Below are 15,290 nucleotides of genomic sequence, written 5' to 3'. Positions count from 1 at the left end.
TTTTTACTGCACAAACCAGCATGCCCTGATAAATCTTTGCTATTTAGCCATATTAAAACTGTTGCAGAGCCTATTGGGATGTGTAGGTCAACAGCTGGAGGGCCAAAGGTTCCCCATTCCTGTTATAGAGCTTGCTGCATGCGTATTTCTGGCTGGGGATCATAGGATGTGAGGTTTTGGCTGAAGAGAATAGCTATAGCGCACTCTAGCTGCTGAGGATGCCAGTACTCTGGCAGAAAGGTTATGGATAATGGAAGTAGTGCTTTCTGTGTAAGCTGGGAAGAGGGACATCTGGTGATGAAGGGCAATGTCTACTGCCCACATTGGTGTCCGCCTCTGCTTCATCCATGGCCTCTTCAATGTATAGTTTTACAGGGCAGCGCCACACACCATTGCACATGCCCTTGACTTGAACTGCTGTACATAGGAAACCATGATTGACATTGCGGAGGACCAGTTTAAAAGTGCAAAAAGTTATATGCAAGAGACGGCTGACACAAGTATTCAATTTTTATAAGTTTTATTACAAGTTTGTGGATTGTAGTACAATTTTCAGGTAGACCATCCCTGGATCCATTAATCCTTCTGCAAAAGAAAATAAATGCGTTTTAAGATAGAGGATTTTTTTTTTTTATTTAAGACATGCCAATCAAGATAATCAGTGTTTCTCAACCTGTGTTACATGTGTCCCCGGTGGTACCGCAGACAGATTTAGAACCAGACTTGAATTTGTATAAAAAAAAAAAAAAAAAAAAAAAAGGGTTTCGACACATTTATACAACTGAAGGACTTGTTACAAGTCGTACCAGAAGGTTGAGAAATCCTGATGCATATTATAATGCACTGATTAAGTTACTCGCTGATCTCAGAACAAATTAAAATCATTTAAGATTGATTTGAATACAAAATAAAAAGCAAAAAAAAAAAAAAAAGTGCAAGGCAGTGTACGGTGATTTAATCAGATTAATTTCTATATCTACATATCAGATCATGCGGTCATTGCGTGTATGTATAAATTTGCAGAGCAATCATAAACAAGCAACGATCTACAGCAGAATACAGATTGTTTCCCATGCAGCCATGCTTATAACTATGGAAGAAGTGTACCTGCGAGAACTAGCCCCAAAGCTCACTGAGAAAGGTACAAGAATAAGAAAATATAAGTCATTACAGAAAACCAAGTACATTGTAAAAATAGGTAGATTAAAAAAAAAAAAAAAATCCCACACTAAACAGAACCTGCATACTTGCAGGAAGACAATGCTATTAATATAAGTCTTAAAGATAAAAACACTTACACCAGTAGATATTTTAAAGTTTCACTTGTTATAGAAGTGACATTGTCAGTGTTGAGTTTTGCCTGCATGTTAACTAAACCATTAATACATATGTCCCTACCCTCTTGGAAGGGTGGGAAAGCTTCAAGCATGCCCCCGGAACCCTGCTGGTTAAATACCGGCATACGCGGGTGTAGCCGGGCTAAAAAGATGCAAATCGTGTCATTTTAGCCCCACCCGCAAATCGGGACATTTCTAAGGATGAGGGTGAACTTTATGACATACGCTGTCGCCCCACCCCCAGAATCTGCTTTTTTGGGAAACAGTCACCACATATGCATTAGTATCTTAACGCTGCAATTCATATACAGACGCTGATATTACCAATTTACCGATTTGTCCCACTACAGTTTTGATGTGTATAGATGGTAACTGTAGCAAGGTTGTGACACATCTGCAATGTGGCATGCTACAGATGGGTCTTGTCCCATCCTTGCTGGCGGGTCGCCATGGCGTCTGCGCTGGCGACCCGCCAGCAGCCACGCCAGCGAGGAGACTGAGACGCGCGTGCGTCTCAGACTCCGTCGCTAGCGCGACGGAAACCCTGTCCGTCTCCTCCTAAGGGAGACGGACAGGGTTAGGGGGGGGGGGGGTGCGGGCAGGCGGCGGGGACCCCGGGTTACCGCCGGCGGGGACCCGGGGGAACGGATGAAAGCGCCGTCGGAAGGGTGCGCGCGCGTCCCCTTCTCACCATCGCCATTGTGCTGGCGGGGGATGGCGGCTGGCGACACCAGCGCCATCCCCTGCCAAGATGGGAGAAGACCCATCTGTACTTACCCATTGAACTCAATGGGCACTAGGCACATGCGTAATACGGTTCCCATTGTAGTTAATAGCATAGCGGAAGCATGCAATCACATGTGCCCAGTTATGCCCCTTGTATACACATAACAGCAACACAACTTGCTTACACTTACAAATATACCAATGTAATACCAGGTACAAACCAATGAAGATTTTCAGACATAACTTCTGTGCACACACTGCCAGATCCATTATGCCAGGCCAAACTGTGGCTCTAAAGCTGTTGTGAAACTACACATCCCTGCATGCCCGGTCAAAGCTTTAGCATTACTTAATGGCTAAAGTATGGCAGGGCATGCTGGAGAGCCACAGTTTGACCAGGCCTGCACTAAGCAACTTGCACTTGGGCAAACCACAAAGCCATCCAAGGGGTTTCTGGCTCGTGTCCATCTCGTATTTCAAACACATTGCTTTATTTAATTTCCAAGAACCTAGGTCATATCCCTGAGCACATGAAAATAAACTCTACCCAATAACAAATAGCGTGGGATAAGCACGGAAGGACATAATTAGAGCAGTGTGTTTATGCAAGATAAACGCAGAAGCCAATATATTCACAGAAAAGTTTAAATGCAAGAAAACCAAATAAGCAGAAATGGGGACAATTAGACCATAAACTTCCCAATGAGGTGACCAAAAAAAAAACCCTTTAGCAATCTACTTAAAAAATAGGCTGACAACTACCAGGCCCAACACTTCATATACAGTTTTCAAAAAGCATCTGCTCTACTGTGGCTAACTCCATATAAACTCACAAGTGATGTACACTCTTGTAATTCTGGTCAACAGTTACAATGCTTAGTTTTTTTTTTAAAGAGCATGGTACCCCCCCACCCCTATGTATATTATACATACGTCTGCTCATAGATATGTATAAAAATCCAGGCCTGTGCTCTTTTAGGTATTCTATCTATAACTGAATGTGTTCTTGCAATATAGATAGTATACCCAACAGGATGCAGTAATGTAGCTGCCCAGAATGACCTCTGTAGAAATACCAATACGGCAGAAATTCCTATCAGAAGAACAATGCAGGGTATAAAGGCCCCCATACACTAGGACGACTTGTCCTTAGGACAAGTCGCCCCCGACTTCCCCCTGAGCTTCCCCGGCTGCTCCCCGGGGGAGCTTGATTAGATTGGCACTTGATGTGTCATTTTTTACATGTGATAAATCGTCTCGATTTATCACATGTAAAAAACCTGAGGAGCAGGGGGGGGCTACAGAGCAGGGCTGCTGGTGGGAGCAGGGGGGCTGGGGACGCTGCGGGGGACACAGGCGGCATAGAGCCGGGAGCTGTCAGTGCTAGAAAAAAAAAGCCTATACAATGAATGGGCAGCCTGTGATTGGCTGAGCGCTCTCTCAGCCAATTGCTGAATGGCTGAGAGAGCGCTCAGCCAATCACAGGCCGCCCATTCATTGTATGGGCTTTTATTTTTTTTATTCCGTACTGACAGCTCCCGCCGGCTCCCCCTGCCTGGCTCTATGCCGCCTGTGTCCCCCGCAGCCCCCCCTTCTCCCTCTACCGCCGCCCCACTAGGTCCCAAGTCGGGTGGCCGGACGTGCAGCAGGTCCGACCACCCGACGCAGATCCGATGCGCACGGGACCGCGCATCGGATCTGAGGGGACATCAAAACTAGCCGATTTTGGTCCGATTTCGGCCAGATCCAACTGATCTGGCTGAAATCTGACCAAAATCGGCTAGTGTATGGGGGCCTTAAGACTTTGGAATCATGATACGATGTACAGATCTGGCAGTAGGAAGTCTGTTCATTCTTAAACTAGTTATGAACTACACATCCCAGCATGCCTTGCCATAGTTTTAGCATTCCCCAATTTCAAAACTGGAAAGGCATGATGGGACTTGTAGTTTCACAACAGCTGGAGTGTCGCAAGATTGGACATGCCTGGTTTACACAATACTGCACATCAATTACCCTCACGTGAGCTATACAATGATGCTTAGACATGCAGTAGTATGGGGTGCACAAGGTTTCCACAGCGATCACACTCATGCAGCCACTGTACCTGCTGATCATTTCTGAAGGAGGAATCCAAGAAAGTGTGAAACAGAAGAGCAGAGATAGTCAATAAATAGAAAGGACACCAAGTACTCTACAGAAGTGTTTCCCCACCCCAGTCCATAAGGAGCCCAAACAAAGTATGTTTTGCAGATCTAGACAGAGCACAGATGTGTTCATTACCTAAATAGAAATGCACGTGGTGCCAATTATTTCCAAGGATAACTGTTAGAACTCCATTTGGACCAAGTTTGAGATACACTGCACTCTATAGGAAAGGGATAGTCATCTGGTTCTACTGCAATGCTACAAGTAGTTACACCACAAACTCAATAGTGGTTTTCTCTCTCCTGTAAATGCATAACATTCACAGATACATGCGCAAGGCCTAAACTGGTCTGGAAAATACACCCTTATTTAATCAGCACAGAACGAGAACTTCCAGAATGTTTCATTTAGACTTTCCATGTATGTAACAAGTGTCTTATAATGCACTTCTGCATCCAGATTTGCTCATTTCTGCCCAGTAACAATCATGTCTGTAGAGTTGGGACAATGCCATTAAGGCCATGTGCAGCAATAGGGGTATTAGGGGCAGACAGTTCTGCAAGCACTGGTCCCCAAGGAGAGAGAAGAAGAAACACCACAGCAATGCTCCTAGGGAAGTAGTTATCAGCTTGATTACTATAGTAATAGTCTGGCATTCTTTCACAAGTTACAGCTGGAGGTCAAACTTGAAATAGCCAGCACATACTCAATAGGTTATTTCTCACTAGTTTGACAGCTCCTAGCTAAGCGAACCTACAATATGATCACCTTTACCTTCTGATGTCCGACAGTGTGATAATGATTGGGACGAGAGAGACAGCAGTGGTTATTAGAGCAACACGACTTTGTCGCAGATACTGCACCGCTATGTCAGGCGCTTACCTTTTTGCCAGCACCCACGCTTGCTTTGGCTGTACCCCTAACTTTCTTCATTCTGTTCTTCCTTTCTTTGCGCTGTTTCCTGGAAGTCTTTTTCTTCTCATACAGGCCATGCTAAGTAGAGAACACAGGATTTGCTTTAACATCATAATGACTCAACTAACAACTCCCCACCCTCATTATAGAAAACTCTTCAATCTCGCCAATCTTATCCCTTTTAAAATCGCAAATGCCTGGTCGCACACAGGCTTTAGACACTGGTCCAGCCCACCATTTGCCTTGTTAAGCCCCCCCCCCCCCCCAAGCAATCCAGCAATAAGCTGGGTCGCTAAAACCTGTCAGATAAGGGCGGGGGCAGAGAGGGAGGCAGCAATTGGACCAGACGCCCTCTCCAAGTACTGCCTCATCCATAACGTGAACAGGGCCTGGGGTCGTACAACGCAGTGACACTGCACAGCAACCCACGTCCGACACAAGATTAACCCAGGTCAGAATGCTGGACCCAAAAAAATTTAAAAGGTGCTTTCACAGCGCACCACTACCAGGATTGAAACATCAAAAAGTCAAGGATGTGCGTGAAAAAAAATATGATGTGTCAAGGGAGATCTGCAGTTCCCCCAGAAAAAATAAAATAAAAATTAATGAGCACATATGCAAACTACAATGTGCAGTGTTCATGACCTACACACTCCTCCGTTTGGACAGGAATACAATAACCAAGGCGTCTCATTATCCCATAAAACAGCCATTTTTCTTTGCATTACATTGTTGTTTTTTTTTAATCAGGATAATTAGATCAGCCGATGAGAAAGTTTCTCCACACACACAAAAAAAAAAAAAAGTGAAACCGGTTTCCTTCTGGAGGCAGGTGAAAATCTCAGAGAAGCCAATGTTAGCGCCAGCTTTAATAAGGCTACATGGTTCACCACGGGGATTGCAGTTACCCACAATCGCTAACTGGATATCGCTCTAAAAAGAGCGAGGTCTAGTCATGAAAAGGACACATTTACTATTATAAAATGTAATACCACATCCCATGCTGAATAGCTACTGGTTAAGTATTAGCCATTAATCAAACTTCTTGCTAACGCTACAGTAGGAGCCTAGCAATGCATGCACAGCACGTTACCTAGTAAAACCTTATTTCACCAATTCCATGTAGATATAGGAAACCGTACTATAATAGAGTAAGCACTATTAACTCCTTTAAGGCTGAAAATGTGTCAATTCCAATTACCCTAGCAAGTCTGTGCTTGGGTTCGTTTTTCTTTGCGTAGTCTAAAGAATCATAGATCATGCCAAATCCAGTGGTTTTTCCACCACCAAAGTGAGTCCTGAAACCGAATACAAAGATCACATCTGGGGTAGTCTTGTACATTTTTGCCAGCTTCTCCCTGATCTCAGTCTTAGGGACAGTGGCTTTTCCAGGATGAAGTACATCTATGACCTGCAAAAAAAAAAAAAAAACACATTAAATGTAGGACAACTTTTGTCAGTCACAAGACATGTAATTCTAAAGCTCAATTTTCTGTCACTTATTTCAATTACATTGAGATGGAATTTTTTTGTTGTTGAAGTGACCAAAAAGCAGGCTGAGCACAAACCTTATTAGTTCTAAAGCTGCCCATACATGCTGTGATCCTGGCGTGTGTTGTGGGCTTAAATAGCATCCATCACATCGCATGCAATGCGATGCAAAACAAGTACAAAAAGTATGTGCAGCACATACTATTTGTACTGTGCAATAAGGTGCCGCGGGAGCGCGCACATCAAGGAACACATCGCACCGCCGGGATCGCAGCGTGTATGGGCGGCATTACTGTATATTATTACAGAGTACACAGAAAAAAAAAAACTAAACCAGTTTATAAGCTATGTAATGTCTATTTTAAAGTAGTATGCCAGTTATAAACATTGCTTTCTTATTCACTCTACAGTATTTGAATCATTAATATGTCTATGAAAACAAAGGCATGAAAAATATTTGTGACTAGGAAAATATAAAAAGCTACATATAGATTTGATAGTGTTACATTATCATTGGTATGTAAACTAATGGCAAAAAATGTACTTTACACACTAGCAGGCCAACTGATAATTTAAAAAACAAGACAAGTGGATTAACGTCTTAAATCTAGAAATGTTCTTTACCATTTGTTTCCTCTGGAGGAGTCGGTTGGTCATAAACTTTCGGGTTCTTATGGTGACGCTGTCGTTCTGAAAATAAAAATTGATAACTGCTCACTATGCGGTGGCACAAATTTTACCCTTATTAACAGTCAGCAAATGCATTTGAAGGCCACACAAATAGATGTGGGTTGATACAACGTAAAATATTAATTCTATCCAAGAGGCGGGAAGGGCAAGCTCAGACCAATAAGGTGACTTAATTAGGAGTGCAGTACAGCAAGCTAAATGATCCAAGTTGATAGCGTAGGTCAGGCATTCCCGACCACGGTCCTCAAGGCACACCAACAGTGCAGGTTTTAGTGATATCCAGGCTTGAGCACAGGTGACTTAATTAGTACCTGAGGGATTCTGATGAAACCATCTGTGCTGAAGCCTGGATATCACTAAAACCTGCACTGTTGGTGTACCTTGAGGACCGTGGTTGGGAATGCCTGGCGTAGGTAATAAACTGCTGCTGTAATTGGTTCTAAATCCAAACAGCAATGCTGGGTACAAACAATGTGTGCCCAGCGCAATGTATGGAGCAACAGAGACCAAGCACCATCGAGTGCATACACTCTTTCCAGTGCTGCGCACGACAAGCGGCTGTGGAAGCCATTCTGCAAAACTGTATGCAGGTTCAATGGAGGATATCGCAGAAGTTCTGATACACTACAATCAACACATTTAGAGATGTTGAATTTCCATTCTTCAGGAGCTTTCTAATAAAAGCTCAAAATTAGGTTAAATTGGTATTCTCAGATGCTGTTTTGCAAGGGAAGCAGTGTTTTATACTTTTAAATGGGAGTTACAATATGTTGGACATCAGGCACTTACAACACATACCACTTATTTATCTTCTCCCTTTGGGCACTTTTTGGGGGTTGAGGACCATTTCTCTACTTCCATGCACCAGTACTTATTTACAAATGAATTGTGCAGGCCCTCGCATGCTACAGCTTAGCTGAACTGCATGTACAGACAAGGAAGAATGCAGCTGGTGCTGCAGAGACAGAGCATACACACTACACTATATGAAGATCGTCGCTATGAACCTATGGAATCAGCAAAATATGGTCTAGAGTTTACCCAACTTTAGCCACACACTAAAGGTCAACAGAGACAACTCCCAAATGTTAACCAGCTAACTAGGGGACACATACGCTGCACTCATACTATACTCCCATGCAGGGGTTTTGATTCCAATGAACTTCCGTCACAGCACATGCCCAGCAGCCTCAGGACCCAGGCCCTGCTGCAGGAGACGTCGCCCAAGGCAGCTATAGGCCAATAGGCCACAGCAAAGACAGGAGGCACTGCGTCACTGGGGGCTCAGGCTTCACGGCGCACTAGGCCTCCAGCACCGGAGCTCATACACTGTACCAAGTATTTGCCGCTAACAGCCAACAAATCATCCCGCAAGCAGTATCAGAGGTGCCGGGAGAACACAACTAAACACCCCCCTGCGCGCTCCGGCGTGGGATGCAGCGGATACCCCACGGATTGCAGCGGGTGACGGAGCACAGACACTCACCATCTTGGCGGCGTCTCTCTCAGGGAGGAAGGAAAGAAAGAACGAACCTCCCGCAGCCAATCATAACGCCGGCAGTAGAGGAAGAGGGCGTAGCTACGTTGCCCAATCAGAAAGCAGACTAACTGAAGAGTGAGCCGTCAATCATCTACATTGGCAAGGGATCCTGTCGCTAATGCGCCTGCGCATGAATTAATCACATCGTACACACTACTACTATGCACACACAAAGTGCAGTGCAGCAGTATCAGGTGTGTGACTGTGTGCTTCAGCAAAGGCAGGAGACACACAAGTCACAGCGCAGATGCTTCCCAGTCTGCAGACTGTAGCTCTGTACTCTTCACAATGGCAGAAGCCTTCCACTTACAGAGCACAAATTGTACTATATTAATATTAATACACAAGTTGTGTATGTTCCATCTATTAGGAGTTCAAGAAGTAAGCTGTGTGCATCAGGGACAGCCCTATTGGAGAAAAGAGATAAAACTGTATTTTTATCATTATTACTATCACTATAAATTACTTACTAAATTATGTTCACTGTAAAATAAAGCGATTTTTAGTATAACTGCAACCTGGCCCGTTGCCTGAGGGCTCTCTCCCCTCACACCGTGAACTCTATGGTGGAGATGGGTAGAGACTAGATCCCCTTCAGTTACTGCCTTATGATATAGCACTTTTTTATTATCTCAGCTAGTTCCTCTTCTGTAAATGAGTTACAGTTACTGCATGGGAAGTAGCACTTTTTAACTATGCCAGCTAGTTCCATTACTGCAAATGTAAATATTTCCCCCCTGTAGGTCATGAACGGAATGAGAATTGTATTTAGCCTACCTTATTATTTGTGTCTACATCCACTTCTGTTTTTGTACCAAGTAGTGGTACTGTTTTGTACGATTGAAGTGGATGTAGTCCATTTATTATATTGTGTCTTCACCCACTTCTGTTTATGTATGTTTTTATGCCACCTTGCTGGTCAGATACTAAAACTGAAGTGGATTTAGCTCATTTTCTAAAACAAAGATAATTCTTCTTATTTATTTACAGTTTATTTATTTATTTACAGTTTCTTATATATCGCAGCAGATTCCGTTGTGCTTTTCAAATATGGTACCAGGAACATTAATTGCATGTGAAGCATATGCCCCCTATAGGTCTTGAACAAAATTATAAGTGGATTTAGCTCATTTTATAAAACAAAGATAATTTCTCTTCAAATATTGTACCAGGAACATTAACTGCATGTTAACTGCATGTTAACTGCATTCTAATTCAAAATTAGAAGTGGATTTAGCTCATTTTATAAAACAACGATAATTCCTCTTCAAATAATGTACCATGAACATTTACTGATTTGGAAAACTGCACTAAGGGCATCCATTTTTTTCCTTGCATTCTTAAATACATTTTTCAAGTACAAGGACAATCAAGTGAGTACTCTCAGGGTGCATGGAGTACACAACACCCAAAAGTAGGCTCATTGGAGGCAAAAGTGTTGAAATGGTAAAAGTTGACAAAGGTACTGTAAGCGGGATGCGGAAAATTTTCACAGCGGTCGGAATCCCGGCGGTCAATCCCGACGCCGGAATCCCGACCGCCGAAATCCCAAAACTTTCTCCCTCCGTGGGTGTCCACGACACCCATAGAGGGAGAATAAATTAGCTTGCCTAGCTGCGATCGGCACCGGGCTCGCTGCGTGGCGAGTGCAGCGAGCCCACACGGGGGGGGGGGGGGTCGATCCACGTCCCCCCCTTGTTGGGATTTCGGCGGTCAGGATTCCAGCGTCAGGATTTTGACCGCAGAAATTCCAACCGCCGGGATTCCATACCGAATCCCTGTATGCATCAAAGACCTGGTAGTAGCTTGGCACACAGCTGTGCCAGAGAAGCCCCTTCATGTGCTTCCCAACAGGAAACCACTGAATCCGAATAGCTGAAATCCTGTATGGCAAATAAGCTTTAAATTGCATGGTAGAAATTATTCACTTGAAAATTTGTTTTTCTGTGTTAAAGGCATATTCATTCAGAATATTAAGCATAACCATCATGCACAGTAGCGCTGCCTAGGCACAAAACATAAATTAAGGGAGATTGCTTTTTTACAAAACCTCCTTTTGTAACTCCTGACCTACATGTTTTATTAATGCATATATACAGTATACTAGATTTACTTCCTATGGGTATGGAAGTGTCAGGGACAGGCTTAACTGGGTAAAAGGGCATACACACGTAGAGATGTGTGCTAAGCTATTTAGGGTAGGCGATTTCCTGGTGTCCAGACCCCCACCCCCCTCGCTTCTGCAATCCCCAAAACCTTATCCACATAAATACACAACCTACCCCCCCTCTTTCCTGTGCCCTATGGAATGCCAGATCCATCTGCAACAAACTCCATGCCATCCTTGACCTTATCATCTCTAGCGCATTACACCTCCTTGCTATCACTGAGACCTGGCTCTCCACCTCTGATTCTGTCTCTCCAGCTGCTCTCTCCCATGGTGGCCTCTCTTTCTCTCACACCCCCAGGCCTGACGGTCGCTTTCTCCACTCAGCCTCCTGCACCTACAGTGTCATTCACCCTGGGCCTGAACCCTCTCTCCTCTTTTCCTCCTTTGAGTCTCACTCCATCCGTCTGTACTACCCCTACCACCTCCGTGTCGCTGCAATCTACCATCCCCCTGGCCCTATCTCCCAATTTCTTGACGACTTCGCCACCTGGCTTTCACACTTCCTCTCCTCTGACCTACCTTCTGTCATTCTTGGTGACTTTAATATCCCCTTGGATAACCCCGCTGATCCTGGCACCTCCAAACTCCTCTCTCTCTGCTCCTCTCTTGGCCTATATCAGTGGACTACCTCTCCCACCCACATCCATGGACACTCCCTCGATCTTGACTTCTCCCGCTCTTGTTCCCTTACTGACTACACTATCTCGGCTTTTCCTCTTTCTGACCATCACCTCATCTCCTTCTTCCTCACTGCTTCCCCCTCTCCCAAGCACATTGTCTCACGGCATAACGTCAACACACTTGATATTGCTGCCTTCTCAAACACGCTGTGTCCTCTTCTCATCCCAATCGCCATCATGTCCCGAACCTCACCGTGTCCCTCTATAATGACACCCTATCTTCGGCATTATACTCTACCTGCCCTCCCTCCTCTATCCCCCTTCGATGCTCCAACCCTCAACCGTGGCACTCGCGTATCACCCGATTCCTTAAAAAGTGCTCTCGCACTGCTGAGCGCTTCTGGAAGAAATCACGCTCCCTCGCGGATAATCTCCATTTCAAAATAATTCTTTCCTCCTTCAGCTCTGCCCTTGCTTTGGCCAAGGAATCCTACTTTAAGTCCCTCATCCTTTCCCAATCATCCAACCCCCGCAGGCTCTTCTCCACCTTCAACTCCTTGCTCTCCCCCCTCCTCCAGCTCTTCCATCCTCCATCGTAGCCGCTGATTTTGCTACCTACTTTTCAACCAAAATCTCCTCTCTCAGGACTACCATCACTGCTGCCATGACCTCACCCTCTCCCTTCTCCCCTCCTACATCTCCACTCCCCTCCTTCCCACTCCTGTCCTCATTTTTCCCCACCACTGCTGCTGAAGTCCACTCTATCCTTCAATCCGCTTCTCCCTCCACCTGCCCGCTCGATCCTATCCCCTCCAATATTTTCCGTCATCTCAGTCCGTCGGTCTGTTCTCACCTTGCTCACCTCTTTAATCTTTCCCTATCCTCTGGGATCTTCCCTTCCTCCTTCAAACACGCTCTTGTCTCCCCAATTCTCAAAAAAACAAATCTGGACCCCAACTGTCCATCCAACTACAGGCCCATCTCCCACCTCCCTTTTGTCTCCAATTTTCTAGAACGTCTGGCCTATAATCGTCTCCTAAGCCACTTTACTGCTAACTCCATTCTAGACCCCCTCCAATCCGGGTTCCGCCCTTTACATTCCACTGAAACTGCCCTGACCAAAGTCACTAACGATCTACTATCAGCTAAATCCAAAGGCCTCTTCTCTATCCTCATCCAGCTTGATCTGTCGGCTGCCTTTGACACTGTTGACCACCCTCTCCTGCTCAACACCCTCCGCTCCTTTGGCATCACTGGAACGGTCTTCTCCTAGTTCACCTCATACCTCTCCGATCGCTCCTTCTCCGTCTCCACTCCGAGCTCCTCCTCTCCTACTACCCTGCAGCCAGTCGGTGTTCCCCAAGGGTCAGTCCTTGGCCCTCTCCTCTTCTCCCTCTACACCACCTCTCTGGGCACCCTCATCAGCTCCTATGGTTTCCATTACCACCTTTATGCTGATGATACCCTAATCTATCTCTCCTCCCCGGACCTATCCCCATCACTCCTGTCTCCAAGGTCTTCTAATGCCTCACGGCCATCTCAGCCTGGATGACCCAACTCTTCCTGAAGCTAAACATGGCCAAAACTGAACTTCTAATCTTTCATCCCCCAAACATCCTCTCTTCTCCCACTATCTCCATCAGCATTGGTGAAACCGAGATCACCTCCACTGACCAAACACGCTGCCTCAGTGTCATCATTGACTCCTCCCTCTCTTTCACCCCCACATTCGTGCTCTCTCACAGTCTTGCCGCTTTCACCTACGCAACATCTCGCGCATCAGACCATTCCTCTCCACTGACGCGACCAAAATTCTTATCCACTCTCTTGACATCTCCCGCCTTGACTACTGCAACATCCTTCTCTCTGGGCTACCTATCGCCCACCTCACACCTCTCAAATCCATTCTTAACATTGCTGCTAGGCTCATCTTCCTCTCCCGCCGCTCTACCTCCGCCTCCCCCCTCGTTCTATCTCTTCACTGGCTCCCCATTACTTTCTGAGTTCTCTTTAAACTCCTCACCACCACCTACAAGGCTCTCTCCTCCTCCACCGCTCCTTACCTCTCTTCACTGATCTCTATCCACACTCCCTCCCGTCCTCTTTGCTCCGCCGCTGACCGCCAACTGACCTCTCACCTAATCACCTCCTCCCATTCCAATGTCCAAGACCTCTCGCGCTGCCCCCCCTGCACTGGAACAACCTCCCACCACCCATCAGGCTTTCTGTTTCCCTTACCTCCTTCAAGCGCTCCCTCAAAACCCACTTCTTTCGACTAGCCTATCCCTCCTCCTCCTAACCTCTTTTGCTCCTCCTATCCTGACTCCATTACTACTTATCCTATTGTTTTTCGTTCGTCCACCCACCTCCTTTTAGTCTGTTAACTCTTATGAGTAGAGCTTTCCTTCCTCACGTACTCACCCTACCTCTTTACCTCACCAGTGCTCCTGCCAAGTCTATGGTAGGAACCGTGTTATTGGCCAACAAAAGTGTATCAAGCAGACCACCACAAGGGAATTTGTTAGAAATGAGAAATTGACAAATGTTTATTATTTTGTCATCGATCCACTCCTCTCCACCTACTGCTTGTCTATCACCATTTGTTAGTTTTATTCCATTTTTAATGGTCCAAGTTGTGTCATAATCACTCAAATTGTGTTCTACATGTACTTCTTCCACAGATTGTCAGACATCTTCCCTCAACATATCTGAAGCTGCATTTTTGGGGTTTTCCATATTTTCGTATTGGAAGATCCTCTATGCTTTCGCATTTATTTTCTATTTTATTTTCTTCAATCAGTGGTAGGCCTTCTTCTATGTGTACGTGTGTCTGCATTCCTTCAACCAATTCACTTAGTTTATTTTCCAAAACTGAAAGATATTTTTCATCTCTTATAAGATAGACTGTATCTATCCCACGTTTTAAGGTCTGTACACAATTTTTAATCAATGTTTTCCTCTTTGACATTCTTCTTGATGGAAAATCGTCATGTTCACAATCTTCAATTTATGCATCATTTTATTAATGCAACCTGCTGAGAGGTCTTCACTTGCAACACTATCTCTCTCACCTTCATCCCAAAAACACTCTGTGTCTAACATAAATAAATCATTTTGGGAATAAGAAGCTTTCAATTTTTCCCATCCCCACCCCTTTACATATTTGAAAATGCAACACATGCGCTTACATGGCAACAGTAATTTTTTTCCAATCCAAACAATTACATTCAGGATATTCACCACCCAGATTAACAGTATAAAACTGTTCTGTATCCGTCTCACTAGTCACATTGAAAATTCCTCTCTCTTCATTTAGACATGTGACATTGTCTTCTTCAAGGGTGCTTTCAAATCTTTTCAGCATGTGGCTTACAAAAATACCCTGGTCTATTCTTCAAAAAATTGGGTATTTTGTCATCGTATTTCCGATAGAATTCCGAACACTGTAGATTCAACTGTAGATACCTATATTAATAAAATAAAAGATGATTTAATTGTTCTAAGTTTTAAAACATTCAAACATTGTAATATCAATATAACCTCATTTACATAAATTGATATTGCTCTTTTTACATGAACAGGTATTTCCATATAGGTACTGATTTACATTAAACAATAATCAGTAATAAATTTCAAAGTACAGGTTGAGTATC

General features: G+C 44.6%; 2 protein-coding genes across 4 annotated transcripts in view; both read right to left on the bottom strand.

The window, feature by feature from the left end:
* Window positions 1-503: 503 nt before the first annotated feature.
* Window positions 504-8,883, bottom strand: RPS24 (ribosomal protein S24). 3 transcript variants are annotated; one of them, XM_083146261.1, is made up of 6 exons: window positions 8,794-8,883; window positions 7,242-7,307; window positions 6,328-6,537; window positions 5,094-5,204; window positions 1,108-1,132; window positions 504-585 (listed from the first exon to the last, which is right to left on the bottom strand). In XM_083146261.1, the coding sequence occupies exons 1-5, from the start codon at window positions 8,794-8,796 to the stop codon at window positions 1,130-1,132; spliced, it is 393 nt and encodes a 130-aa protein (XP_083002387.1). In that variant the 5' UTR covers window positions 8,797-8,883; the 3' UTR covers window positions 504-585; window positions 1,108-1,129. The 3 variants fall into 3 exon arrangements, with proteins under 3 accessions (XP_083002387.1, XP_083002385.1, XP_083002386.1); XM_083146259.1 differs by lacking the exon at window positions 1,108-1,132; XM_083146260.1 differs by lacking the exons at window positions 504-585; window positions 1,108-1,132 and adding an exon at window positions 4,163-4,183.
* Window positions 8,884-14,171: 5,288 nt separating this feature from the next.
* Window positions 14,172-15,290, bottom strand: part of LOC146006964 (uncharacterized) — a 118,698-nt gene continuing 117,579 nt past the window's right edge. Inside the window, exon 4 of the mRNA XM_083145388.1 lies at window positions 14,172-15,102. Within this exon, the coding sequence (XP_083001514.1) occupies window positions 14,985-15,102 (118 nt within the window). The 3' untranslated portion in view covers window positions 14,172-14,984. The remainder of the gene's footprint in view (window positions 15,103-15,290) is intronic.

The sequence above is a fragment of the Crinia signifera genome, chromosome 6 (genome assembly GCF_055691185.1).
Source record: "Crinia signifera chromosome 6, ASM5569118v1, whole genome shotgun sequence".
Classification (NCBI taxonomy): domain Eukaryota; kingdom Metazoa; phylum Chordata; class Amphibia; order Anura; family Myobatrachidae; genus Crinia; species Crinia signifera.
Note: the sequence above shows the minus strand (reverse complement) of the source record. Positions and strands in the feature narration are given on the sequence as shown.

Coding starts and splice junctions, on each gene's coding strand:
- RPS24 (XM_083146259.1), bottom strand. Junction 6,538..7,241: donor TCCTCCAGAGGAAACAAATG/GTAAAGAACATT, acceptor TTTTTTTTGCAG/GTCATAGATGTACTTCATCC. Junction 5,205..6,327: donor CCAAGCACAGACTTGCTAGG/GTAATTGGAATT, acceptor TTCTCTACTTAG/CATGGCCTGTATGAGAAGAA.